This window comes from Oreochromis niloticus, linkage group LG13 (assembly GCF_001858045.2).
Source record: "Oreochromis niloticus isolate F11D_XX linkage group LG13, O_niloticus_UMD_NMBU, whole genome shotgun sequence".
Lineage (NCBI taxonomy): Eukaryota > Metazoa > Chordata > Actinopteri > Cichliformes > Cichlidae > Oreochromis > Oreochromis niloticus.
In genome coordinates, this window is record NC_031978.2 from 23,378,592 (window position 1) to 23,405,742 (window position 27,151).

Sequence of the window (27,151 nt, forward strand, 5' to 3'; positions counted from 1 at the left end):
TGCTGGTCTGGAGCATTCAGGTGTGTGCACACAGTGCCACAATAGGAACAACATGAAAAATTAGTTTAAAGAAACAATTGTTGTCCATCTACCTGGGATTTAATATATCCCAGATCGATGGGAATATATTATAGGCTTTCCCCAAGAAAATTCTAAGTTAATCATTCTACAGTAAGAAAAGCTATTCACAAGTCAAAAACATGGGATGGCTGTGGCTCAAGAGGCAGCGCAGGTTATCTGCTAATTAGAAGTTTGGTGGTTCGATCCCTGCCTGCTCCGGTCTGCATGCCAAGGCATCCCAAATTGCTCTCAATCCATTCATCATGCTGTGAATGTGTGTGACTGCTAGACAGAAAACACTTAGGTGTAAGGAAAAAAAAAAAAGTGTTTGCATGAGTGGGTGTGAATGAGGCATGTTGTGTAAAGCTGTCAATCTTCCCAGAATTGGATGTCTCAACAAATTCACCCCAGGGTCAGAGAGAGAAACTGCCAAAGAAGCTATATGTCAGACTCGACAGGCCTCAGTTAGCATGTTAAATGTTAGCGTTCCTGACAGTATGATTAGGAAACAGCAGGACAAGTATTGGTTGTTTGTAAGGGTGCCAGGAGCAAGCCTCTTCTCTTCTGAAAAGAATATGGCAGCACAGCTTGGGTTTTCAAAATTCTGCAGAGTCAACCAAAAAAAAAACACAGTTGGTAAAAATCTCAATCAGCACTTCACACCAAGTGTCAAGCACGGTGGAGGAGGGGTGATGAACTGGGCTTGTTTTGCACGCACAGGACCAGAGAACCTTGTAGTCAAGGTAGTCAGGAGCTCCTCTGTATACCCAAGCATGCTAGAGTTTAATGTAAGGCCATTAAACTGCTTGAGATTTATCACTTGTAGGTTTTTCCTTCAGTACAAAAGAAATCCAATGGCCTGCTTTTAATAAAGCAGTATAGTATAAAGTAAAAATTGAGGCTCAAGTTGAAGCCCAAAGGATAACTGTGGGTCCATGGAAGCTGCCTCTGATGACTCGGGGGAGAGAAAAAAAAAGTCTGTAAAAAAGACCAGCCTCAGCCAAATTAACATTTTACAGCAGGTTTTATTTTGAACATACTTTCATATACAAACCAGTGACTGAGAAAATGGCTCATTTGAAGCTGTACTCTACTCGCACAACATCGTAACTTTTCTTATTACCCTCCTCAGTTTACAGTAAACTGGAATTGCAGGACATTTCTCTTCCCTTGGTGTCGGATGGTCAACTCATTTCAAATAGTCCTAAAGTACTGCACTAATTTCCTGCTAAACACTGGACTACTGTAAATATCTGGACATGATACATCACATTGTAGTTAAGCATGTCCACACGACTGGGGAAAATTACATACAGTACAAGCCATTCACTTCAAACATGAGCAAACTGGCCAAAAATCAGTTAATTATGCCTAACGTTGACATCTAGAACCAAGTTTGAATTGTAATTATATAACCAAGATGGTTTACTTTGGACACATATGTTGGTAATCTTACTTCTGAAGTGTACAATTACTTGAATCTAACAAACAGGCAATATAATTAATGGTTTTTATCACTCTACCAGCTTTGAAATGCACAAAACTGATTCCCCAACCACACTTATCAAAAAGGAGCACTCAAACTCACGCTGCACAGTAAATTTTAAGACTGAATATATATTTTGTTTATTATAAGCATTTGTAATTTTACATCCAATGTTAAAATCAACAACTGTGTGACAACCAGCTCCGATTCGCCGCCATCCCCCTCCCTCCCTGTTCCCCGAAAACAAGCTTGTTAAAATAACGTTTTCAAGACCTTTTTAAAGCAAAGGCACATTTGTCAATACGTGTTTTTAAAAAGGAAAATAAAGGCAGGCCAGCAAGCAGAGTCAGTCTGGGAAGCAGACAAAGAGGAAGTGAGAGGCTTCCGTGACAGCTCCAGCGGACCTTCGGTACCCCACGTTTCTGGAACACAACACAAAACCTGACTTGGTGTAAAGGGCCCGGACCTGGTTTTGTCTCAGAGGGAAGGTCGAGGGCCTGAGGGATCTGGGGTGAGCGTGAAACCACGTGGGCAGAAGAAGAAGGCGGGGCTTGAGACTTCATTTCTCCACTTCACGCTCTAACACTTGTCCTGAGCCTCCGAGGTTTGGAGGTTAAATTTGAGTCTGTATGCAGGGGCGCTGTGGCCGGTCACACCCAGGCCTGCCTGGATGGTAGACGGGGGACCAGAAAGGCAGTTCCCCTCCCGACTGGCCTCCCTGCTGACCCTTTCTATGGACAGTCACAGCCCGGCTAGTGGCTACATAGTCTGCAAGTCCGACAGGAGACCAGTGGGCTGGGTGAGGTGGGACTGGATCCCTGCCTGAAGGTCCTTCCTCTGCTGTGTCGCCATTGGTCCCTGATCACGGGAAGATGAGTCAGAGAGCGGGGCTGTGGGGGGAGACGCAGCTCCGCGTCATACAAACACCTTGGCGAGAGCATCTGCTCCAGCACTAGCAATGTAGCATTTTGATGGATGGAACGCCACATCGTGGATCGATTCCTCAGACTTCTTTCTGTGAGCCGTGAACTCCTGGATGCAGGTTTTACTCTCCAGGTTCCACAGACGGATAGAGCAGTCGTGACCTGTGGAGAAGATGACGAGTGAGAAGAGTTGCAGAACTGTATTTGCGCGAGTATGAACAGCTTTATGAACACTGTTATAAGTAACCCATAACAGCGTTATATTTTGAGAATTCTAAACACTGTATATTTTCTTCTAACTTCAGATGCACGTAAAATGTTTCCAAGTAAATTCAGCCAACACACTGTTGGGCAAATCCACCTAATAAACAAGAAAAGGTTAGTTTTGGTAAATTAAACCTAGGATAGGATGATTTCAAAAGCTACTTACTGCCTGACATAAGATAAAGTCCATTAGGGTCCACTGCTAAGCTGGTGACAGCATCCAGATGGGCCACCATGGAGTGAATCAGCTTCCCACTGTTGTTGTCAAAGAACTTGATGTGTCTATCCTCCTGCGCAGTGATGGTGATGGGTAGAGTGGGATGGCTGAGGACCTTGTTGATGTGAGAGGGAGTGCCTGTTGAAAACAGATGAGCACAATGGACTTTAAAACAGCAGCAATGAGACCGCAGAATAACTAAAGGGATGATCGGTCAGGGGGGGAAAAAAAACCCCCATCTCTTTTAGAAAATTTACAAATCAGGGTTCTTGGCATAAACATAAATTATGGATTTAAATGCACATGTACAATACAATTTTAGTTTGGTAGACCTCACATAAGTTTTTTTGATGCTGAAATGCATATTTAGTGTTGTAAAACAGATATTACAACAACTAAATATTAACATCTCCAGATCTTTCTAAATTTAAACTAGTTTGGAAATCAGCAGTAACCAACAGCAGTGTTTTATTCCCTTCAGCCACCACTAGATGTTAGTAAAGAGCCTTTATTATGGCCTTAACATGTCTTCAAAAATAGCTTCAACCCCTGAAAACCTTTACTGTTGATAAGCTTTTAAGGTTTTTCCTCCACCTCTATCACACTGTGCTAGTGTTGGTGTGTTAGTGACCAACAGCTCCAAACCTACCTGGCTCCAAATTGGACTCCAGACTGAGAACCAGCTGACGGGTCTCCATGTTGAAGAGGCCGATCTGCCCGTTTGTGAAAGATGTGACCAGATGAGCTGGATCGCTGCACACCAGGTCTACTGAGGAGGGAATTCCCAGCTCTGGTACAGGAAAAAACACAAACAAACCCTTATTTGACCTGCTCGGTTGACAAAATGTTGAAAAATGAGGATAAGCAAGATGAGTAAAGTCAGTACTTTTGTTTTCGTTGAATATTGCGAGGGCGGGTGAGGTGGTGTTGGCGTCCCACAGTCTCACCGTCCCATCTGCGGAGCAGGAGAGGAGGCGCTGGTGTGCGCTGCTGTACACCAAACCCCAAACAGAGTCGGTGTGTCCGCTCAGGGCTCCTCGCAGCACAGACGGGTCTGTGAGAGAAATAATAAAGAAGAACTCAATTCATCATGATCTGATTAGAAAACACTCAAATTACAGCAAAACCCACGAGGCTGTTACCGTATGAGTCGTAGGGGTCGATGTTGGGATTGGGGGTGTTCCAGCACTGAATAGTCCCGTCGACACCGCCGCTGAAACACTGCTCCCCTGTACTGCTCATCGCCACACTCAGTACAGCACCCCTGTGGTTTAAATCATGAATCATCTATTAAACCAGCACTAACACAGAATGTTTTATTGACTTCGTGTTTTGTTTTTGTTGTTTTTTACCTGTGAGCCCTGAAAGTGTAGATCGGTTCCACATCTAAAGACGTACTTCTGCAGACAAACAATTTGCATTTTATTATAACATACAGAACTAACCAGCAGAGAATAAATGTCAAAGACTTGATTAAATGCTTTCATGTGCCGTTGCACCACTGAGCTGACATCACACTGTTTAATTGTCTTATTCACGGTAACTGTTCCCCTTAAAATGACTTCAGCTTCCTAAAATCCAAATCACTACCAGACTGTGTGTGGGCTGCGGAGTTGTGACATGGCAATAACGACTCTTGTGAAGCAGTGTCGTCAGCTCTTTGTCACACATGGGATCAGTTTCCTGTGACTGTATCATGTGATGGCACGGCAACAGAAACAAGCTCACTCCTTACGGGCTTCCAGTCAAACAGACGAGCTTTTCTCTTTAATCAGCGTCGCTCTGCTGCTGCAGCACGACGCGCTGAACTCAGAGCGTCTGTGCATTTAATTATTAAAAAACAAAAACAGGATTGAGGATGAGGTGATGTCTGAGTAAAGGCATTCGTACTTTTTGGCAGGAGCGGTCTTTTGGAGGTTCCACATCTTGAGCGTGTGGTCTTCTGAAGCGGTGATCAGGACGGGCTCCACGGGATGGAAGGTCAGAGCCCGAATCCCATCAAAATGACTCCTCAGAGTGAATTTGGGGTTCCATGTTTTTCTCATGGCGTCTTTGTTGTTTCCAATCTGAAGAGAAGAAGGCAGAACTCAGCATCCAATCAGCAGAAGGAACAGCTTCATAAAGTATAAGCAGCAGCTCAGAGCAGAGCCACAGTTGGATGTGAAGGATTTTGTTTGTTTATTAGCAACAAACTAACAGTTCCATAGATTTATAAAAGATTAAAAAAACCTCAAAGGCAGCATAACTGTCACTATTTACTGCTTGTCATGAAAATAACTTAACAACATCTTTGTTAATTTTTCAGTACTTTGATAAACATCCTTTTTTGCATAAAATACACATCAGCCCATCTTAACAAAACAAAACAAAAAAATCAACAACTATTTCTGCCGTGCTTTTGGAGCCATGTGACTTTAATATTATTGCAGTAAATGTGATCTAAAAAGATCTTGTTATCTTTATTACATTTTGATGGCAGCAGTTTGTAAAAATAGCTTTTTGATGTGTTTTTTTCCCTGTGACTTAGACAATGTTGTTGAGATCAGGGAAGGAAAGCAGGACGGCACATAAGCTAACATAAGGAAGCAGTTTTCTCTGAAGAAGTGGTCCTGTGAGTCTTTGAATGATTTCTGCGTTTTCCTACTCACATCGTAGGCGAGACTGTCGGCCTCGTTGGCCACAGTGAGTCCAGCCAGCTCCCCCAGGCCCAGCTCACTCTCCATGGCCTCGTCCGTGCTCATTATGAAAGACTTCCCTGAGGTGGGCGGGAAGGTCAGCGACTCAACTGGGAAAAGAACAAACAATTAAATAAACATGCAAACCCTATAACTTTGTGGGCAATTTTATCCGATCTATTGTTTGACTTCTACATCCTGCTGGTATTTTTTCTGGAGCACCTTCATCTGTCCGGTTTGCATCGTGCTCGTTGAATCGGGGTACGTTGGGCTGGGATTGAGGGGCGGGTGCAGGCTGGATGTGGGATAAGTCCTCTCCATCTCGAAGGTTAGCCAGCATGTCCTGCAGCTTGGATCGGTTGGGCCCTGTTTAGCAAGTCAGGTTAAGAGTTAAAACAAAAAACACACACAGATAAAAATATTTTGTCAAAAAGCTGCAACTACAGGCTGAAAGAAAGAATGCAGATAAAGATGGAAGGAAGGCAGCATTAAAAGGCAAGAAAATAAATTATTAACTCTGATTGTAAAGGAAAATGAAGAGAAGCCACCAGAAAAAAACCTCGTAAAATGAGAAAGAAGAGAAGTTGCTGAGGCGCATTCATCACCAAAGGGTGTGCTGTGTGGAGAGGGTAACTTCAGATTCCTGATTGTTCAAGTAAGTCGACTGACTGTTTTAAAAGTCTCCCTGTGACAGAAAGCAAGACTACAGGCATCAGCTTAGCTTAGCATACAGTCCGGAAAGAAGGGAAATAGTTGAGCTCAGAGCAGCTGCCAGGGAACCTGCAGAGACTTGATGTAGTCCCTGGGGATGTGTACGACACGCAAACATGGAAGTGAACTTTATCTTCTAATCAATTTCCCTTTATACTGGGTGTTAAATGTGTTATACATTGTATATATGAGGTTTCAGCAGGCCATGGGCTTGTCTATTCACTTGGGAATTGAGCCCATTTTTCAGGGTTTCTGGAATAAACAAAAAGGCAATAAACAGCTAGAGCTAAATGTAATCCCTCTTTTGTTTCAACACATGTTCTGCGAGCAACCGGCGCCTGCTCACACCAGATGGTCAATAATGAATATGCAGATATCTGTTTATATTAAAAAGATTGCAAATGGGAGGAAAGCTCTATTGACTCTTACCTGTTGTTTTCATATAATGGTCTGAATGGGTCAAACTAACAAAACATAACAGACTAATTAGCTTCAGAGGTGGATGTAGCTCTGTTTCCTTACATTACCGTAGAGGAAGGGCAGCTGTTACGCTGCTTATATCCAACAGATGGATAACAGAGTATATTGATCGCACAATTGAATTCTCAGCCCAGTAGAAATATTTCTTCCCCCCCCCCAAATGTCAAACTACGTCTTAAAGTGCCAGATGATCTCCTCCACACAGGCACCGAAGTGATAAAGCTCCAACACAGAACAGGAAAAAAACCAAAGGGGGAAAAAGCCAACTGTGTAAAGTGGTGTTACAGTCAAGAACAGAAGAAAGTGAAGCAAACTAGTTGTTGATCTCATGATTCAATCACAACAGCAGGAAAGCAGAGCGTGGGTCTCAAAACAAATGTGAAATCTAAGAGCTCTCAGTGGATGAATGGGTCTGAAGTGGGCTGCCATTATGAGAGCTGTAGTATTCAGCTGAGTCACTTCACTGAGTCGCTGAAAAAATAGCGTTTAATTGCCATCAATTTATGGCAGCGGCAAAATTACTCGTTACTGTTGCATCAACATGGCTGACAGATGAGGGTAAAGATGGTGAGAATTATGTTATTATGACTGGAGAAGATACAGAAACAGATGACTGAGGATACTATTGCTAGCCCAGATGGGACACAGATGGACCTATCGTCACGGCTAACTCATTAATCTTATATTTGACAATGTAGAGGAGACGATGAATACGGCTATACAGTAAAAAAAAAAAATGCTTAAATGGGATAAACATGCATTGAGCATAACAATGTGTTTGGACAGGAAAATGATCACCAGAAGACAGAAGAGACATCAGTTTGAAAAGACGAGGAAGACGAGAGACAAAAAGATAAATGAAAATGAAGAGCAGCCAGAGACGGAAATGAAATTTTGGTTTTTGATTTTAGGCTTTTTGGCTTAGCTCAGGAAAAGTCAGGCTCTACAAAGAGAGGAGAGGGAGGGAGGCAGCATCGCCCGACAGGACTTACTCTTCACCCCCTTTTTCCCCTTGCGCTCCTTTTTGTACTGCTCCTTGAGTTTGGTTATCAGGCCCGGGTCCACGTCCCAGGCCTCAGAAATGGGACCTTGCTCGTCCTTTTCTACACAGGGAGAACAAAACCAGACCGAGAGGCTGTTGAGGAACTGGCCTGGCCAAGGCCCGATTTGCCTGGCAGGGCCAAGGCTCATGCTCTCCTGGAGGCTTCCCTCAGGAGAGCAGAAGGTCTTTAAGGTCTGAGGTGAGCATCTTTGATATTACATAACTGGGAGCAGCATTTTCAGGCATCTCTTTTAATCTGCTCACGATTTCTTTTCCAGTCTATGTGGAAGTAATGGCAGGGTTGTTAATGTCATGTGGCGGGTTCTCAGTGCTAAATCTGACCAGAAAAATCATCCCACACAGAGTCTAGTGTACTGACTTTAGGTTTACAGATGACTCAAGACTAAGATCTGTGGTCAGAGTCAAAGAAAATACCTCAGCATGACATTAAGCCCAATTTTTTTGATCAGTGAGATACACCGGGAAAACACACACAGGAGTGGGATGCACATTGTGGTCACAGGTTGGCTGGCTATGGGAACACACAGTGGAAAGGATAAGAAACTATGATTAAACATAAACTCCCAACATCATGACTAATGACCACAGAATGATATGTGAATGACAAGTACTCCATGATCGGTCACCAAACTGAAAACTAGAGGAACAGGAAAACAAGATCTTTACATTTACTCACAGATAATAAGAAAAGAAACATTTTGACATCATAGCTACTCTGATTGTATCTATAGTGTCTGGCTAATAGTGTCATCCACTCCAAACTCTGATCTGTTGGTGATTAACGTGTGACTCACCCCAGTCTGTGCCGTCCCCGGTGCCTCTAGTCTCTGGCGAGGTGTCCATCTCGTCAGGACTAGACAGGAAGTCGAAGCCCTTCATCACCTCCTCTGTGTCAGGGTCCTCAGTGGTGTCCATACTGGCGGGCGACGTAGACGACGCGGGCTTCTTCCTCATGATCTGCAGGGAAAACATTGCGGGCCATCATTAATAGTACAGCAACAGCTTCTGCAAAAACACGTGAGAACAGAAGGTTGGGAAGGCCGACTGGTTTCTTACAGTCCTTGATTCCACATTAGTCCTGTCTTTCCCCTCGCTGTCCTCTTCCTCGTCTTCATCGCTGAACTCAGCAGCTGCATTCTCAATGAACTTGAAGGCTTCCAGTACAGCGCTGGTGTCAGAGAGCTCTGTTTTCCTGTTGAGTGAGAATGATTCATGCATTAAACACACAGCTGCACTAACTATGCTTTTAAAGCAAGCCTTTCAATTCCATTATCATATCAGCTTTATTTGACTTTCATTTTCAGTCATTCTGTGATATACAAGGAGTGTTTAGACACCCTTAAAGGGTGTATGCTTACCCTCTGGTGCCCTTTGTTGTTGCGTCTGTCCCGTTGACCAAAGGCTCGGTGCTCGTACGTTCACCTGTCCTTCCAGCTCCATCCCCGGCTAGTCCTAGCAGTGCTCGGACTCGCTGGGACTTTACATCTAAGATGGTGTCTGTGTAGCCCACCTCCTGTAGGTACCTGGAACAAAGTAAGAGGATTTAAATATGGATGCATATGGTTTCTCTCAAGTTTTTAAGCAATATTTGTGTGGCTCAGCATACAGTAAAGTCCTGCAATGATGCTAAGAAAGATAAATTAACCTGCCTGCATTACATTTACTGTCATGACCTCACCATCAAAGACACAAAAGCACTTCTCGCTGTTAAAAATGTCCTCTAACAGTCAACAGTCTCACCACGACAAGCTACTCATCAGATATTACACCTACCCTGTGGGGACGCAGAAGAAGCTTTAGCAATTTGAGCGGGCGACTGACTGAAAGGGAAGGGTGTTTTAGCACATTATTGATCTGTCCCATGACACGGACTCGTGAATAAATTGGCTGCATCATCAGGCGGCATGTTGGGGCAGATGATGTGTGAGGCTGCCTGATGGTGTCTGGGATAAAGGCTGGAGTCTGGTTTATTTACAATGACAGACTGGAGAGCAGGATGATAGGATAACCACACTCTTGAGTGTGCTGGGTACACCCAGAGGACAGGAAACACACAGAGCAGGTAATGATGGCTGCTGGCCATGTGAGGGAGCCCTTTCCCACACTTTCTTTTTCGGCCCATAGTAAGTAGACTGACAAGGGACAAATATTTCAGAGAAATGTAACTAGAGGCTGGAAATTGATTAGACTTGATTCAAACCAATGCTTTCTGCTTATTGGTTCCATTCTACGTGTTTCTACAAAAGGTTTTCAGTTTTCTCGGTTCCGAGTTTGAATACAGTGTAGAAACAACAGAAAAAAGGTGTGCATGTGACTCAGGAAAAGGCTGTCATGAGTTTGACGTAACTGATTTGCAATGTGCAACTGCCAGGGAAAAAAAGTGCCTCCAGCAATGATTAAGCAATTAATAAGCTTGGAAGCACACCATCCCAGTGATTTAGACATTTCAGTTCTCAACAGAAGACGTCGATTTTAGTGCAGTTAATTTTAGCGAGTTTAGTAGGTTTCTGGGTTGAAGACCGTTTTTTTCGATCGAGGTTTAAAAGCGCGTGCACTCACTGTCTGAGGAGCTGACGGCCTTGTTTCCAGGACAGCTGATTGTTGAGCGATCCAGAAGTCTCGTTCTCATTGGCCTCGTCTGGAGAGAGATGAGGAGGACACAAATCAGGGCAGCACAAACAGACATTATTTCCACTCTGTAAACATGACCAAGACATTCCTAAATCACAGCAACCATACACACACGTACTCAGTTTCTTTCAGTCCATTGAAAGTTAAACACACTTACAGAGAAAAGAGTATCGTTTCTCTTTGAATCGTTCCAGTGAAAACGAGTTGATTTATTAATAAAATAAACAAACAAAACAAAACAGCTTTAATACAAATATTTACATCCTTTAACTCTTGTTTTTGTTCATTTGACAAACTGGATTTTGATGCTGCTTTGACTTTAAAATGGATTTTCAAAAACTCCCTATCACCAGCTTTTTCCTTGATGTTAAAGCAAAACATTTGATGTCGTGTGCTGAATTCTAACGCCGCTGAAACGACTCGTCTCTGCTCCACCCGTCTCATGACACACTAGAAAGATCAACAACGTGTGCTGGTGCTTCCAGCATCCAGCCCGACATGCTCTGTCTTTCTGTGACAAACAATGAAGGTTTTCAAAGCTCACTTTGATACTTTCAGTCAACAGTCCGTTGGCGAGTCAGCTGGGAATTTTGCATGGAGCACAGAGACGTGTTAATGAGGTTTAGACTGGGTGGGAGAGTGTGTGTATTTATGTGCGTTGCAGGGTGGAATTGGCAGGGCAGAGAGATGAGGGTGCCTTATAAACTGGGTCATGCCTAATTCAAGAGGGTGATGAGCGGGCAGGTGTGCCACCACACCAGCAACACCTCCCACTTCTCGTCTCTCTCTCCCCCCCGCCCCCATCAACCAACACCTCTCCCCTTCACCTCCCCTCATTCATCAACACTTCAAGGGCTCGGGTGCTTTGAAGAGCCCTCATGAATAGAGATGAGGAGAGAGGAGAGGAAATATCCCAATCTGACTTAACGATGGCAGTGGACCCAAACATGAGAGGCCAATTAAACTATAATAATATAACAAGAAACAGGTAGCATGCAGATTTCAGAGTGATGCTACTGTTAAATAAGGTAAAGGAAAAAACGCTAGAGATGGAGAACTGATGCCCAGTGTCAAAGATTAATTTGTGCAAATTTTTCTAACTTGGTTTTGGTGGGATTTAGTCATGCAAAGAGATTTGGTTGCATTTCCCTGAATTCTTGGATGTACGTTCCCAAGCATCGAGCTCATTTTCCAATAACCGTGTAGCTGCTTTCCATCAGCAGGTTGAGCTATAAATGGCTACATTTTCACATTTCTACGCTCTTAAGGACTTCTTATCTATGTTGAGCTGAGAGGGACTTGTACCCCTCACTTCAACACTAGTAGGTTTCATCGTGTGGACTGTTTTTGTTTTGATTGTTGTTCTCACAGCATTAAAGAAAAGCAGTCATTTTCATTACAGCTTACCAAGCAGATTAACAAATAAGTTAACAGGAAAAGGAGCGCATTCTCGCAGCTGTGAGGCTACGGCAAGGTAATACTTGTGCTGTTTGAAAAACTCATTACTGATTTACTGTTTCAGCTCCAATTACATTGTTTCTGGAAATCTCTTTTTCCAGAAACAATGTCACTGTCACCCTGAATAATCCTAACCATTTCTCAGGGCCTGGGTTCTATGAAAAACCTCTAAATGCTCTAGAATGAAATATTTGTACTATGGCAACGAAACATAATCTTTCACTATTTAGGAACTTCTGAACAGAACTGAACATCGAGACAAACAAGATTCAACACGATCGCAGGAGCTTCGCATGCGTAACCACCCTGTCACCAGAGGTATGTGAACTCAACAATCACAGTGATTTAGTGTGAGGAGGTGGAGCTGGCCGTTTGGGTCTCCATGGACTTACCCGAGTCGTAGCTTGGAGGCTTCATGTCACCTTGGTTTAACTCTGTCCCATATTTTAACTTGTGGTACTTGGCTCTGGGAGTAAAAGAGAGAAAGAAGAAAAAAGGGGGACACAGACAAATAAGTAAACAGGATTGATCAGAAACGGCCCGAAAAAGCTATTTAAAAAACTCATTATGCACAATATTTGCATAATAAGCTCCCAAAGTTGCCCCAGCTGCAACTTGCTCTACTTCTCACAGACCGGATAGCTTAAACAACAGACACACTTGTAAGTAGGAACGTAAGACAGTATGAACCGAATCATTAAATAGCATATTTCTGACAATATAGAAAACAGGACTGCTTTGAACTCGAATTTCCAGCATTTATCGGCTCATCGTAGTCTCCTGTATACGAGTCAACATATTCAAATTAAATTATTTGCCTGTTTAGAGAAAAATAGGACAACAGGTAAATATTCACATTTGAGCAGCTGAAACTAGTAAATCTGGGCGTCTTTTTTTTTTTTTACAAAAAAAAAGCCGACTTAATCAGTTTTCTGTTAACAAACAATTAAGTGACTAGTTTTTTCAGCTGTGGGGGATAATATATGCCAACTGACATAATAATCTTTTACTCTACAAGCCTTTAGGTTACCGACGCTGAAATTTTATTTAATTTGTTTGACATTTCCATTGCTGTTCAAAAAGGTTAAACATTAATGCAGTTTAGACATACACTGATGACATCACAGTTTCAGCTGATTCAGCTTTCGCAATAATGACGTGAAGTTTCATCCAGCGGCTTCGCACGCATCCACAACAGTGGTAAAGAGTCGACACAAGGAGAGCTTTTTAACCACTCATGCCTGTGATGCAGAGGAACCATCACACGTCACCGGTGTGAAGCAACCCCCATCAAAATCAAATTCATTTTAAATTGGGTACATCCTACATTCAGAAAGCCATTCCTGATATTGCTTTGAGATACCCTCGGAGACATGACCGGTTGCTTAGCAACCAGGCAAAGTGGTAGTAATTCTGGGTTAAGTGTTGCTCCAGAGGCAACGTCTGTAGTGAATTCACTGGAGAAAAGTAGACAAATACAAGCTGCAAACAGCCAGAAGACAATCTGATGCTCAAGAAACCCAGAACGATGCTCCTCGCAGAGCGCATGGAGGCAAAATACAACTAACCTCTGAGCTGACCGGAGGAACGAGAAAGTGCTAACCCATTCTGACACCTGTCTAACTCAGTTGTGTTAAGGCCCTCATTAGCCTGCACAATCTCCCTGCTCCCAGATCTAATTATGATACCTGCAGCCAGCCATTTCATTTGTTACCTACCCCAGTTTTCACTTTCTTGTGTTTAACCTTTACTTATCCAGGGAGGACTCTGCTCACTGTCTCGGTTCAGCAATGCTTCTTCAGCTCACAGGTTTCAAACACAATCAGAGCCTTCGACTGTCAGCCACAGAGCAGTTACATACATCCTGTGTGGTTGCTGAGACAGTGATCCGAGTGCCTGGCTACATAAAGAATGCACTAAATCACACTTACAAAAATCCAGAGGCCTATTTTATCAGTTTAAAGACGGTTAATTCTTCAAGCCCTGCTGGGGTAATGTGCTCGGTGGCTTAGAGACACTTTAATAGAGATGTGTAGACATCACTGACATCTCTGTTCCAGTGTGCAGCCATGCTTCAAAGACGAAGGGAAATGCTAAGAGTTGTCACCACCACCACTACTACTACTACTGCATCGCTCTTTCGTCTCAGAAAGAACATGCCAAAGGTGACCTCGCCTTTGGTAGAGAGAGGACTCCTTCCAATTCTGTCCTCCTGCTGGGGACGGTGCAGCCATGAGCATCTGACAGCATACAAAGCGTTCATGCCAACACTTGCTCTCAACTGGAGACATAACACCAGCTGGACTCGGGGGAATCTCTCTGGCACTCTGCTTTGCTGACACCAGCTGAGACATCAGACTGGGACAGAGAAAATAGGAGGAAATTGGGCCTTCTTTAAAAAAAAAAAAAAGAAAAAAAAAAGGCAAAGAAAGCCCACTACTCTTTAGGCACCAGTTTAGCTCCGTGGCTGAGCAGGCGACACGGCATATGACTGAAACACAGCGGTTCAAATCTTTATCAACAAATCCAACGTGATGCTTTGTTGACCAGTGAGAATCTGACACAGCTACGTACCCTTTAAAACACTCTCAGTGGCAGGAACTTTTTTTTTTTTTTTAAATCACAAAACCTGAAAACACTACATTTGTTGGAGACTTGCTGAGGTATGTGTGTGCTGTGGGTGGGCTGCAGAAGCGGGTGGGTGGTAGGGCACTCACCTCTCTTGCTTCAGCGCATACTCGAGCATTTTGATCCTTCTGACAAGGTCTTTCTTCAAGTTCTCCTGGCCTTTCCTTTCCCCCTGCAGGAAGGCGATTTGGGCCTGAAAACACAAAAATAGGATTGTCAGTAAAGAGCTGAGAGATTTACAGTGGTTGCTTTTATAAATAGAGCTGACGTCTCAGAGGTTTTGGCATCTTAGATATTAGTTAGCGACGTCAAAGAGATTTTCAGATGTTGCCTCACGGAGGCAACATCTGAAAACAACTTCTTTTGTCAAGACTAAAATAGGATGATGTCAAATCAATGTGTGTGGCATGATGGGAAATACAAAGCCTATCTGTACTATTCTATTTTAATCTAACCTCCTCACTCCCCCCACGCGGCAACCGTCCCCCTCCCTCTCCACGCCACTGTCTCTCTTCACTAACAGACAGCAGCTGTTGACGCACTCAGTCTGAGTCAGCGTTACATTACATTGCCGGGTACCACATGCACGGCTTGTGTGCACACATACACACTCGCAATGAGAGCGTAGACGAAAGCTCACGGTGTAGCATACAGTACATGAGCTGCAGCAAGGGCACTAAAAACACAATCCAGTGTGAAGTGTTTTGCTTTGTAAAGAAATTTTTAAAAACAAGAAAAGAAAAAGAATTATCAAGAGAGGTAAAATTGGTTTTGTTGAAATTGTTTTCACCTTTTGACTCCACCATGCACGTCCTCATGACAGAATATTGTCCTGGTGACACCTAGGAATGATCAGAGGACTTTGGCAGGTGTTTATGTGTCCGTCTGTGGGCAAAGTCTTTAAACCACGCAAGATACAGGCACAAAACAACACAGAGGTTTATTTAAGAAGAAATTCAAGGTAAAATGCAATCCAGCCTCAGTCTGATGACTTGATGACCCAAGCCTGATGTGTCTTCATCTGGCATACACAATATTTTTGAAGACAATTAGGTGATTATTTTAGGGAACTCATTGAGATTGCTGCTCAAGTAATTCCATCACAAGATGGTCTCTAGTCTTTTATTGTTAGATACAGCCGCTGTGTTTTTATGTGGTTTTAACAAACTCAATTATTGTGAGGCTGGAGAATGAACATCATTTTAAACACAGGAAAAAGGCTGTAAAAAGTCACAGATCCTGTAGAGATAGAAAATTACAGTATCCCCCCGAGTTTTAGCCAAATTAGCAGGCGCTTCCTTCTGGTTTTGTTCTGTAATATTGCCATGCGTGTCTAGATGAAAGAACACGCACATTAGCATACATTTTCACTTGGAAAAAAAAAAGTATGCGTTCTACCCAGCTTAAAGATTCATGTTTTGGTTAAGTGTGTATTACATCCTTATAAATATGCCTTCCACTAAATATAGTCACATGAGCCAAGTAAAAGAAACCAAACAGACACAGTCCATCGGACATTATGAGGTTAGAGCAAGCCAGGCAACTGACTCTTAAAAGCTGCTAAAGTGTGTAAAGGCTGTGCTGTTTACAGAGAGGATGAGAATGCCGCTGTTTCCATTTCACTGCTATAATAAAATTGCTGTAGAATCCATCTCAGTTGCTAAATGATCACAAGAAAAACAAGAAGCACAAGAAGGGGTTTGAGTGCCTCTGTGTAGCTAGGAGGAGATGACAAAATTAACTAGAGCAATGTTTAAAATCATTAACACAACCTGAACAGCATCATAAAGGTTGATATGTTGCAAAGATGGAAAGCAGGAGCACAAGCCTAACTGCTCCTGTATTTAACTACAATTCTCTCAAAAACATCCAAGCTCACATCTTAAGGGGATGACTATTAGCTTGTTCCCTGCATTTCACTCTACATGCAGAGGATGGTGCGAGTTTGAGTGGGTTGTATCACAGTTTCACATGGATAGCAAGTAGCGCTGCTGCAGCTACTGTTGCCTGCAACAATGAGTCATGACAGCACTTCAATCTGCCTCAAATTATTATGAGCATTTCCTTCATCTCTCCATCACCACAGTCATCTGTAGATGAACTCATCAAAACCAGCCTGCTGTTATGCAAGTGCAATTACACCTTAGAGTATTTGTCCTCAGTTTGACAGTGCAAACAGCATAGAGTTCAGCTAGGATCAGTCACGTGATAATAGTGTACACATGCTTTGCTTCTGAAAGCTGGGTAAGCAGAGTACTTATACCACTCTAACCATTATATCTACACAGTCTCCAGTTCCTTATTCAGCCTGTTTTATGTGCATTGATCGATAGCTGCATCCATAGTAATGTATTCGGGACTGACAACAACAATATTAACTTTTACTCATCCTTGAGCCAGTATGGATGTTGATGGACATACAAAAAGAAAAAAAAACTATTAAACTTTTACTTATTTTTCTCATATTCATATATTGTTATGGTGGATCCAGGTGGATGTGCATCCAGCATGGCCAATGTAGAGAATGATGAGGCTACACGTTACACCTGGTGCTACTTCAGAGTCAACTGAGAACAGCTGGATTTTCGGCTAGGCTAATGCTCAAAGACGAGGATGCCCAATCTATAAAGGGCAATGGTGAGGAGTCAGAACTGCAGGCTTTAGTAACGTCATGTCACTTAAGTGTTTGTCTTGTGTTGATGTTCAGCTGAATGACTTGTTATTGCAGTTCCAGTGAAGACAAAGGCCATATTTACTGCTCAGCTAAGCTGCTCTATAACTCTACTAAATCTTCCAAAGAATGCATAAGAGAGACAGAAAATCATATACAAATACTTGCAGAATAACATTTTACTTGCCATGTTACCTTCAATATGCCCTGGCAGCAGAAGATTTCTATTTCAGTCCACATTTCAGAGCTTAGACACAAGAGCTATAGACGCAATTTCACACCTTTATGTGAGCAGGTAAAGGGTGTAAGATTTTCTCAGCAGTGATGCTCTGCTGTAACCTTTGATGTATGTATGGATTCGTGTTGTCTACTCTTATCATTCCAATCAGATTCATGCTAAGAAGTGGACAACAGGAGGAGGCAGGGCTGTAAAGCAACTGATTACCTGGTGGAAAACCAGGTGAGAGGGCAGCAAATCAGAAGAATGTAGTTATAAAAGACAGGGAGGGAATAAAAAGTCTCTTCTTTCAAAGAGAGTAAGATCTGAGGGGATGTGCAAAGCTTCAGCATAAATTAAATACAAATTATTCTATGCTGTGAATCATGTAAAGCTACTCTACTAGAGTCCAAGAATAAAAAGATGGAGCTGTCCAAGAACAAAACAGGCTCATAAAAAGGTTCATGATGAAAGTAAAATAATAGAGTGTAGAAGACTAGAGAAAATTACAGTAAAGTACAAATCACACACATTACAAAGCCCTTATTTATCAGATGAAACACAGATTTGTCCCTGCGGGTGGACTGATGATCAGATTTGTAGGTATGACAAAAGGAAAAGAGTGGCGTCAATGATGACTTATTAATAAATGGCTTTTGCACAGTAACGCAGAAATCATCATGGATGAGAAAGGACACAAATAAGGAATTAGGAAACTACTGCATCAGTAAAATCATCACAGCTTGTCTGGCTCTTAAAATAAGTTATTCTGTTTAGACTGGCTCCAATCCAAGTATCAGTAGCGATCACTGCTTCAGGGCATTGAAACTGTATATGAGTAAAAGGGTCCATTACAACTTCATTAAGCTAATTTTGGAGCTATTTTCCATTTAATGGCTCTCATATCGAGTGAATCTGGTCTTTATTTGCTGAAGCAAAAAAGTACATTTCAATTAAAATGTGTCACGACTGCTTCAGTGGAGAAAAACAGCTCAATTGTTTCCACAATGGCAGCAAAGGCAAGGCCACACAGTGAAGTCCTATCAGATCCAAAACGATGACAAAGTGTAAGAACAACTCCAAAGGCTGTTATTTCACTCCGACTCAATTCACTGTCTAATGTTCCACCGCAGATGAAACTGTACATCTGTGCTGCTTGAGATAGCAAGTGTCCATTCACTCCCTTATCCACATGAAGCGCTGGCCCAGGGACCCCTGGAGTCCTGCCGTGCCAGAGATAGAGAAGAGTGCGGCTCTGTGAATCTCTGGCTCGCCATCTCTTCTCCATCAAACATTAACCTTGGGAGGAATGCAACGAGTCAACTCTGGCCATAAAGAGACACAGGAAGCATTTAATTCCCAGCCTCACACTGACTGCATTATTGCGCTGCTGGATAAGGGCTCCTTAGTGTGTCTGAGCAAGAGACATGTAGAATGGGGCATCCATCTAGAGCGCTGGGCTTTTCAGAGACAGGAAAAGGAGGCAGAAGAGATAGGCTAATGCTAGGATAGAGAGGAAAATAAACAACAGCCACTAACCTCTAGATCCTGGTACGCAGCACTGGTAAGATGGTTGGCTAGCATTAATCTCTTCTGTTTTGAATAAATCTACTCTAAATTTAATAAGTAAAATAAGGAAACATGGACAGGTAGCAGCTTTCACTGCTACTCTACTACTATATGAAAATATATATATATATGATAGAAGATACAGGTCTACTTTATTCTCTTAAAGTATTTAAAGGAGACACTAATTTTACAATCTTGCGGTATCATTTAGTTTGATGCCAGTCAAATGTGGCTGCCGTACCATTTACAAGAAAAATGTCTTGCTTCTTCAGTTCTAAACTTACCACACTTGCATGATACGAGTTAAAAGGTGGATTACTTAACCACACAGTGTTGGCAGTGAATGAAAGACAACAGAAGCATAAGGAAAACAATTCTGTCAAATGTCTTCTTCTGCCTTTCAACTTCATTTTCAGTCAATGAATGTATGATGACTGCCAACCCCATTCCCACAAAATATAATTAAACAAGACTTTCAAGTCTACGATTTGCGAATGCCAGACATGTTTTCTTCCAGACTAGTTCTGCGTCACAGTCAAAGATATCCGCAAAACAATGAGTCTATTTAATCAACACAGTGAACAGTGTGAAAAATCCTTCAGCAAGGCTGAGCTCATCACACGAAAAAAAGAAATTTGACAGATATGAATGCATATTTTCGTGAGTAACCACACGCAAAAGAACGGCCACGCACGCTGGACCTCCAGCCGCAGACCGAGAAGGTGGGGGTCGGGGGGGGGGTTGAGTAAATCCCACATTTACAATTCAAACAACTTTCTTTCATGGAACACCGGATTTACTCTCACCATCACCACAAACCAGAGAGCAACGTGATGGCCGCCCCGATAACTAGCCAAGTACATTCCACGCATGCCATAACAAAAGTACCAAAAGGAAGAGGGGAGAAAAAAGAAAGAAAGAAATGAGCCAAAGAACAGAAGAAGCAGCAGGACAGAGGAGCTGGGGCTAATGTAATGTGGCTACAGCAGATAAACGTGAGCTCTTTGTGTCTAAAACAGCTCATCTGGAAAAGAATGAATCTTTGGTATTTGCGCCTACTGTTTCAAAACACAAGCCTCTCGTTTACATGGACACTGTCAGAAAACTATTCATACTGAAGTGCAAAACACAGATATTCTGACTCAAGATGTTGTTGGTTGGATTTGCTCCAACCTGCAATGTTTACCAAATCCTCAGTTCATGTAATATTCTATAGCTATACTATACTAAAAAGTATCCAAGTCTAAGACCTTTCTGATACCACACTGAATTATTTGGTACCCTTTCAACGTAAACCAAAGTGTAAAGGTCACAGTCATTATTACAACGCATTTTTGCATCGTCTTTGCAAACCCAGCACAAAAAAGTACAGAGAACTCAAAACTCAGTATTGCATTGATGCACAAGTAAGAAAATCAACAGCGCCACAGAGACTGCTTACTGATTTGCAACATTGGGTGTATTAAACAATTGTAGACAGCAACCACAGCTTAGTTATAAAGGCAACTTTTATAAGTCCCTTTGTTGCAGTTGTACAATAAGGTTGAGTTCAGCTCTAGTATCCTTTTTATTATCCTAATGCTAACACCAGTTGCACAACCCTTTAGCCACCTCCTCTGCTAAGCATACCAAAGGTAACTTAAGTGTTTGCATTATGACAGCTCTTTCCACACCCGCTCACTTCCAGTCAGACAGCACCTTTTAAAAGCCTGCAAACAAACTGCATATATTTCAAATTCAGAGCTCATGTGCATGAGTAAAGACTCAGAAATGCTTTGATGAGCAGCTTAGTGTTAGTCTGTCCAAACTGTGGTGTAGATTTCTGCTTATTTTTTTGGAATATCTCTTGCCTCCCACCTTTTGTACAACACCCAGAAATCAAAAGACAAATAATCAAACTGGCAGAGGCTGCTTCAAGTCAAAAACACATCGTTTTCACTTGAGCTCCATTTTACACTTAAACCATCATCAATCTCATGTGGAGCCGACGCCACGGTGCTACCTCGGAGGGTGCAAACACAAGCCTTTTTTGTTGGGCTTCTTAAGGACAAGGGTGCTGCATCCTATGTTTCTGCATTAATATTACATAAGCCTCGTGGTGCACATGCACACACGGACACATGCAGGCGAAAAGCTACATTTTTTTCCCCAAACATCAGCGTTTTCTCTGACAAACAGGTTGTACAGCTTTAAGGTGTTGTCTTTGTGGAACTGCATGTACTTCAAATTCAGAGATCAGCACAAACAGCAGCTTAACAAGGATGAAGAGTGTGATGATGTTCAAAGTCTGAAACAGGCAATTTTAAGACAGAGTTACTAAAAAGAAAAGAGAGCCTGTGGGACTGAAAGGTCTGTGTCGTCCCAGTTTTCTATATTACTTTGGTTTAAAGCTAGTTTGACACAGTTTTGACTTAATTTTCAGACGTATGCAGCGTTATCATTTCTTGTATACACTATAATATGACCCAAAATGTGCTGGTGGATAAAATATGAGTAGAAGTTTAAAGAAAAGTGCTACTCTAATTTGTTTTAAAGACAGGGAGAGAAGCATTTCAAATAAAAAAGGCAAAATGACAGACCAGATTACATCGCATTGACACCACATTACATCGAGACAACAGCAATTTGATCTGGTGAGTACACCACTTTACGACTCTGACAAACTGCTGACCTCAAATTTACAATAACACGAAAGGAGACGGGCGACTTTGTGGTACAACCGGGCAGCTCTCCCGCACACCCACGTAGGCAGATGAAGGCTGTAAGTGTGAATGGAGGAAGGAGAAGGGAATTAACAAGCCGACAAGGCGGTTCTGCAGCACAGAGAAGGGCTCTGGTGTCAGTCCAACGGTGGCAGCGGAGCAAAGCTCAGAGGGCCGGGCTTTAGTTAATAAACACAGATCCCATCAGGCTCTTTCACAGGAAAAACACAATCCCCTTTAAACTACTTACATTACAAGGGAATATTTCATACGAGGTGTTGATAGCTGCCTTCTTAGTCTGTGAGATCTTAAAAATGCGCACAGTTTTTCTGTGGAAGCCCAAATTTCCTCTGCCAGTTTCAGAAGGCAAGGATATTGAGAAACCAGTACTTATACTACCATATTCTTGGATGGAAGCACGTACTTTTTGTACTTTCCCACTCGGAGGAGCACACTGAGAGGGCAAAAATAGCTTCAGCTTGGGGGTGGACATAGTATCGACTCAGGAATGACGGTGACTCCCATTTCTGAATTTTTGAATGCCACGGCATGCTCGTGTACGCGTTTGTGCACAGTTCGGTCCTTCTTTTTGCTGCACCATTGAGTTAAATATGCCTCAGGTTTTGCCATTAGTGAAAGTAAACACAACATCACGGCAATAAGTCATCTACCGGAGGCAGGGTAATTCTAGGCTGCTGCCGTCCACACGGAGTGAAGTAATCAAATAGCATGAGACGCATAATAATCTTATTCACGGTAAAAGCTTTTTGTGCAGAAATACAAGAGATGCTTCTATCCTGTGAAGACAGCCCACGTTTCAGTCTGCACCCACATGAAGCCATCCAACACCCTGTGTAACCTTCAACCTTCTCCTGGTGTCAAATTATGGCTGCTGACAAATACTTCTGGCAAGGAGATACTCCATGGAGCAGGGATTTCCCCATAACTGGAGAGCTAAGGGAGCACAGTGGATGGCCTGCACAGGAAGTCATTTTGATTCAAATTCAATCATCACAACTGAAATAGATCAGCAGTAATCAGCGCAGCAGGGTGATGAGAGCTAAATCAATACAGCAATATGAATACGATTTTTTTTTCCCTTTCGAAATGACAGATCATTCTTACAATATGAAAATTGTATGTAAATAACCAAAGGTCAGTTCAGTTCAGTTTACCGTCCCCTTCTCTATCATTCAAATTAAAAACAAACTATACATGAACTGGCATATGCCGCTAAACTAAACAGGCAAACCCCTCCTCTAGTTTCAGTGCCAACATAAAGCTAGTCTGAACGATCCAATGGCAAGTCGAGTGACTGTTCAGGCGTTCAACTGGAAAGTAATTATCAGACCACTGATTAATTAAAGAACAGAAAAATCAATCAACTCTTTTCCATGGTATATAACATCAATAAACTCTTTACACTGATAGACAATCCATGGCTCCTATTCACGCTGGATACAGTCAAGTTGTCTTCTGGTTAATTCTATCTGCTTGCATCATCCACTTCCAGGTTTTTATAACCTTTTATAACTTAGAGACCAACCCTTTTAGGGACTGGATTAACAGGAAAAATAGGAAAACTGGGGGTCCTAGGATACCACAACAGTCCTTGTTGTGGTATCCTAGGCTGTTTTCTGACCATCATTCCTCCTCACTTTCCTGTCTACTCTACATCTATATGTGTATCAGATTACTAGATAATATCCAAATTCAAGTTTTAGGCTATCAGAAGTTACATTTTATCTTAACATGTTTCTGTAGTTGACAACAAGCATTCTGTGGTAAGGAGATAACTCAGAAAACTATGATAAATGCATTATGCTCACAACTGCCTTAGCAAAACACTTTCTAGTGTACGCAACATTAGATTTCACTGCTAAAATAATCCTTTGACGTTGTGGAAAATTATATTTTTAGCTAGCTAGCTAGCTGCATTTTGTTACCATTTCAGTCCTCGTTTGCATATTGTTTCCACCCGTTTCCACTCCAGTGGCTACAGTTTTCTGCACAGGACACTTGAGCTCCATCACTATACATTTGAAGAATTTACACTGAAAAAGTGGTGGATATTCTTTCCAGTCATTTAGGCAGGTTAATTGGTTGTTAGCCGCATCTTCAGCATTTTTTTTAAAAAAATGCATGTATTTGCTGTATTTCTATTATAAATTCTAAACTGAGTATCTTTGGGAATTTTTACAGCTGCTCTGATAATAGGAAATGTGGAAAATGTAACAATCACCAGTTTTTGTACATAATTTAAAAAGATTTATTAAGTAGAAATGAAATAATTGTTATTCAGAGTTATTGTTATCGACTGTTATTGCCAAGATAACATACTAAAGAATAACTAGAGCTGTAACCTATGACCACCAGCTCAACAAATCACCTAGACTGAGTCAGTCCACTTCTTACCAATGATTACTTTGCTGTAGTCAAACCATGAACGTATGATGTACAGCAGCAGGAAAGGTTGGGTAGAGGAGAACAGTTTCTGTGCAGCTCCAGTAAAGAGGAGTGGCTCTGAGCATGACCTAACAGGCTGGCTGGACAACATTCCTACAGTACAAGCCCTGGGTTTGCCTTCCTCCCAAACAGTGACATAAAACACAGCTCCAACTGTCTGCCATTCATTGACTACACCACCAGTAATAAAAAAAAGAAACAAGAAATCCTGAGAGGAGAGAATTTACTGGGTGGTGAAACCGCTACAAGTACAACCTTGTCAAAACTTGTAAAGATTTCACATCAGATTTGAGTCTACAGCTAAAAGAAAGACATTGTGCAGACGAGATGACGAACACTATGAGAGGTATGTCGCAGTCGGATAAGGTGGAGAAGAAACGAATGCACTGTAGATGCTGCGTGGTATCTTCCATCAAGGCTCTAGGTCCACAACAGCCTTTCATTATTCATACATGTCTATTTAAGCTCATTTAAATGACTTGCTATCCTTTCTTCCTCACTGTGCCTCTTTTCCTGAAAGTTAACCCATCAAGCCCTCTCTACTGGAAAAAGTTATGTATATCTGTGGAATTAGTAGGTGTTCCTCAAGGGCACAGCAAGGTTATTCTCCATGTAGAAGATCTGTAATATGTTAGTTATCGTTTATAATCCAATATAGTGAAATATTACCACTGGAAGACATTAAGGTTGTTCACATGTTCACAATAAACAAACTAGATGATTCATTTTAACCAGATACATACTGTGCCACAAGGATCAGAGCACAAACATGACAAAGCCAAAAGTTGTCAACTGTCTGCTGCAGATCGAACGATATTCAAAGGATTAACCAGCCTGGCCTTACGTATGACAAAAACAAGAACTCAAACTGAGCGCGCACTTTTTGCCGCCACAAATAAACCACCTAAAGAGCCGTACAGCAGCCTCTCTGTGCTTCACCGCAGTTGTTGCAGCTCCTTCGCTGATAAGCTTGCTTCATGACAGCACACAGGAAGCTCAATACCTCAGCCAGACTCAAAGTGCCGCATGACGCTGATGACTCGAAACCCTACTACACTGATGAGGGTACGTCACCAGTTTAGAAACAATGCCGTGTCTCCCTCTCCTCCCTTTGTTAGCTGAGGTCAGTAAATCCATGGAGCTTCCTGCTGCAAAACCACAGAAAGTTCAGTTTGGGATCCAGCAGCTGCCGCCCCATAGCCAGGTCAAAATATTGGAAAGAAAAACACATCTTTTAAACATTAGGTACGGTGACAAAAGCACATCTTGAATAAGCTGCCCTCTCAGCTCCTAGTTAAAAAGAATAGTCTGGTAGAAAGAGCCCAAAATCGTTTTAAACAGACCAAAAAAAAAAGAAAAATCCAATAAGGCTTCGTGTATTATAACCATTACTCCTGGAAGCCAGTATAGTCAACAGGGGTTAATTATTCACCTGCATACATAGTGAGAAAATTCAAATTCTAGTCTTACTGGGAATCTCAAGAAGATAAACTTTGTCAGACATCAATTCCTTGTTTAAGCAAACTCACCACTAAAGATCCCAGCTTGCATCAGGTTTGCAGACTATCAAAATTATAGCTTATGGGACGAAAAACCTGCTTTGCGCCTAAAATAAAATATAACAAGGAAACAGGAAAGTAAAGTAAACCGCGAGTAATTTAATCTTTTGCCAATCATGGAGATATCCCCACACACAATTTATTCATTTATTTATTTATTTTAATTTAACCTTTATTTTTACAGGTAGCCCCATTGAGACTCGATGACTCATTTACAAGAGAGAACTGTTCGATCTGTAAGAGAAACACCGTGCAGTGTTTTAAATTCATGTATCAGGAGTGGCTTTAACATGGCAGCTAGCTTACGATAAGATTCATAAACAAGACATAGTTACTGCACTCTCTTGTGTGGTGTGCGCCGTCTGTCAGCACTGGCAGCTCCCGAAAGATCAGAGCATAAAAGAAACCTGCTATTATCTCTCCACATCATTTTTTTTTAAATAGGACTGGGAATAAAGCACGATTCAAACAAACACAGGGTGATATGGATTTAGCTCGAAATAGCAAGTAGCTATTGTAGTAATAGTTTACGTTACACATTAACTACTTTGTCATTAAATCTAGCAATTACCTTGGTTTTAAACTGATATATTATCATCTTGAAAAACGCCTAAAGCGAGTTTATCAAACTATAAAAGTAGAGGGTAAGTTTCGTGGTTTTCGCCACAGTAAATAGGTCGCAAACAGTCGTCGTGCAGCTGGCTGAGAGGGGCGCTGCAGCTCGTTTAGCCTCTGAACTACAGCTAGCAAGCTAACCATTAGCCCGAACAATCAAACACACAAACTCTACGCGAGTTACTAGAAAAGGCCAGCCCTGGTAATGCCGCTAATATGCTGTCGTGTACAGAAAAAATGCAGCTTTTTTTTTTTTTACCTGTAATTCGGCTCGTTCCACCTCCCATTGTGCCCTTTCTACTTCGAAACGGGCCCATTCGTGCTGCAGGAAGTGCAAGATCCCCGGGATACTGTACTGCGCCCTAGCCGCCTCCCCAGCGTCGCCATCGGGCAGCGGTCCTTTTCCACCGCCGGGTAAAATAGAGTTGTTATTATTGTTGAAGAACACGCCGGGCCCCGCCTGTTCATCCATGGCCGGGCTCGGTGGAAAGCTTGGTCCGTTGTCTCGCTGACTCGATGTACTATATACCAGCGGAAGGGTAAAAAACCTATTGACAGCGTTCCGTCTCCTCGGCTCGGGGGAATGAACTCACTTTCTGACAGCAAGCTGTCATCCAATGACGTCACCACACACGCCACGCCTACAGCGAGTTGGCTGGTGGTGCTCGTTTTGCTTACCCGAACTGCCCGGACGATCAGACCCAGTAGCAGAACTTTAGCTATAAATCATGCATTCCTATTTTATTAATCAAATTA

General features: G+C 42.2%; 1 protein-coding gene across 2 annotated transcripts; it reads right to left on the reverse strand.

Moving 5' to 3' along the window:
* Positions 1-1,065: 1,065 nt before the first annotated feature.
* Positions 1,066-27,010, reverse strand: LOC100694752 (striatin). 2 transcript variants are annotated; one of them, XM_003441031.5, is made up of 17 exons: positions 26,655-27,010; positions 14,686-14,789; positions 12,361-12,434; positions 10,439-10,517; positions 9,238-9,402; positions 8,936-9,071; positions 8,674-8,836; positions 7,809-7,919; positions 5,848-5,991; positions 5,599-5,735; positions 4,841-5,016; positions 4,303-4,350; positions 4,093-4,214; positions 3,837-4,004; positions 3,600-3,740; positions 2,900-3,088; positions 1,066-2,631 (listed from the first exon to the last, which is right to left on the reverse strand). In XM_003441031.5, the coding sequence occupies exons 1-17, from the start codon at positions 26,865-26,867 to the stop codon at positions 2,462-2,464; spliced, it is 2,340 nt and encodes a 779-aa protein (XP_003441079.1). In that variant the 5' UTR covers positions 26,868-27,010; the 3' UTR covers positions 1,066-2,461. The 2 variants fall into 2 exon arrangements, with proteins under 2 accessions (XP_003441079.1, XP_005473998.1); XM_005473941.4 differs by lacking the exon at positions 7,809-7,919.
* Between the last annotated feature and the right edge of the window lie 141 nt (positions 27,011-27,151).

Coding starts and splice junctions, on each gene's coding strand:
- LOC100694752 (XM_003441031.5), bottom strand. CDS start 26,867: ATGGATGAACAGGCGGGGCCCGGCGTGTTCTTCAACAATAATAACAAC. Junction 9,072..9,237: donor ACAACAAAGGGCACCAGAGG/GTAAGCATACAC, acceptor CTCACTCAACAG/GAAAACAGAGCTCTCTGACA. Junction 8,837..8,935: donor CTAATGTGGAATCAAGGACT/GTAAGAAACCAG, acceptor TTTTCCCTGCAG/ATCATGAGGAAGAAGCCCGC.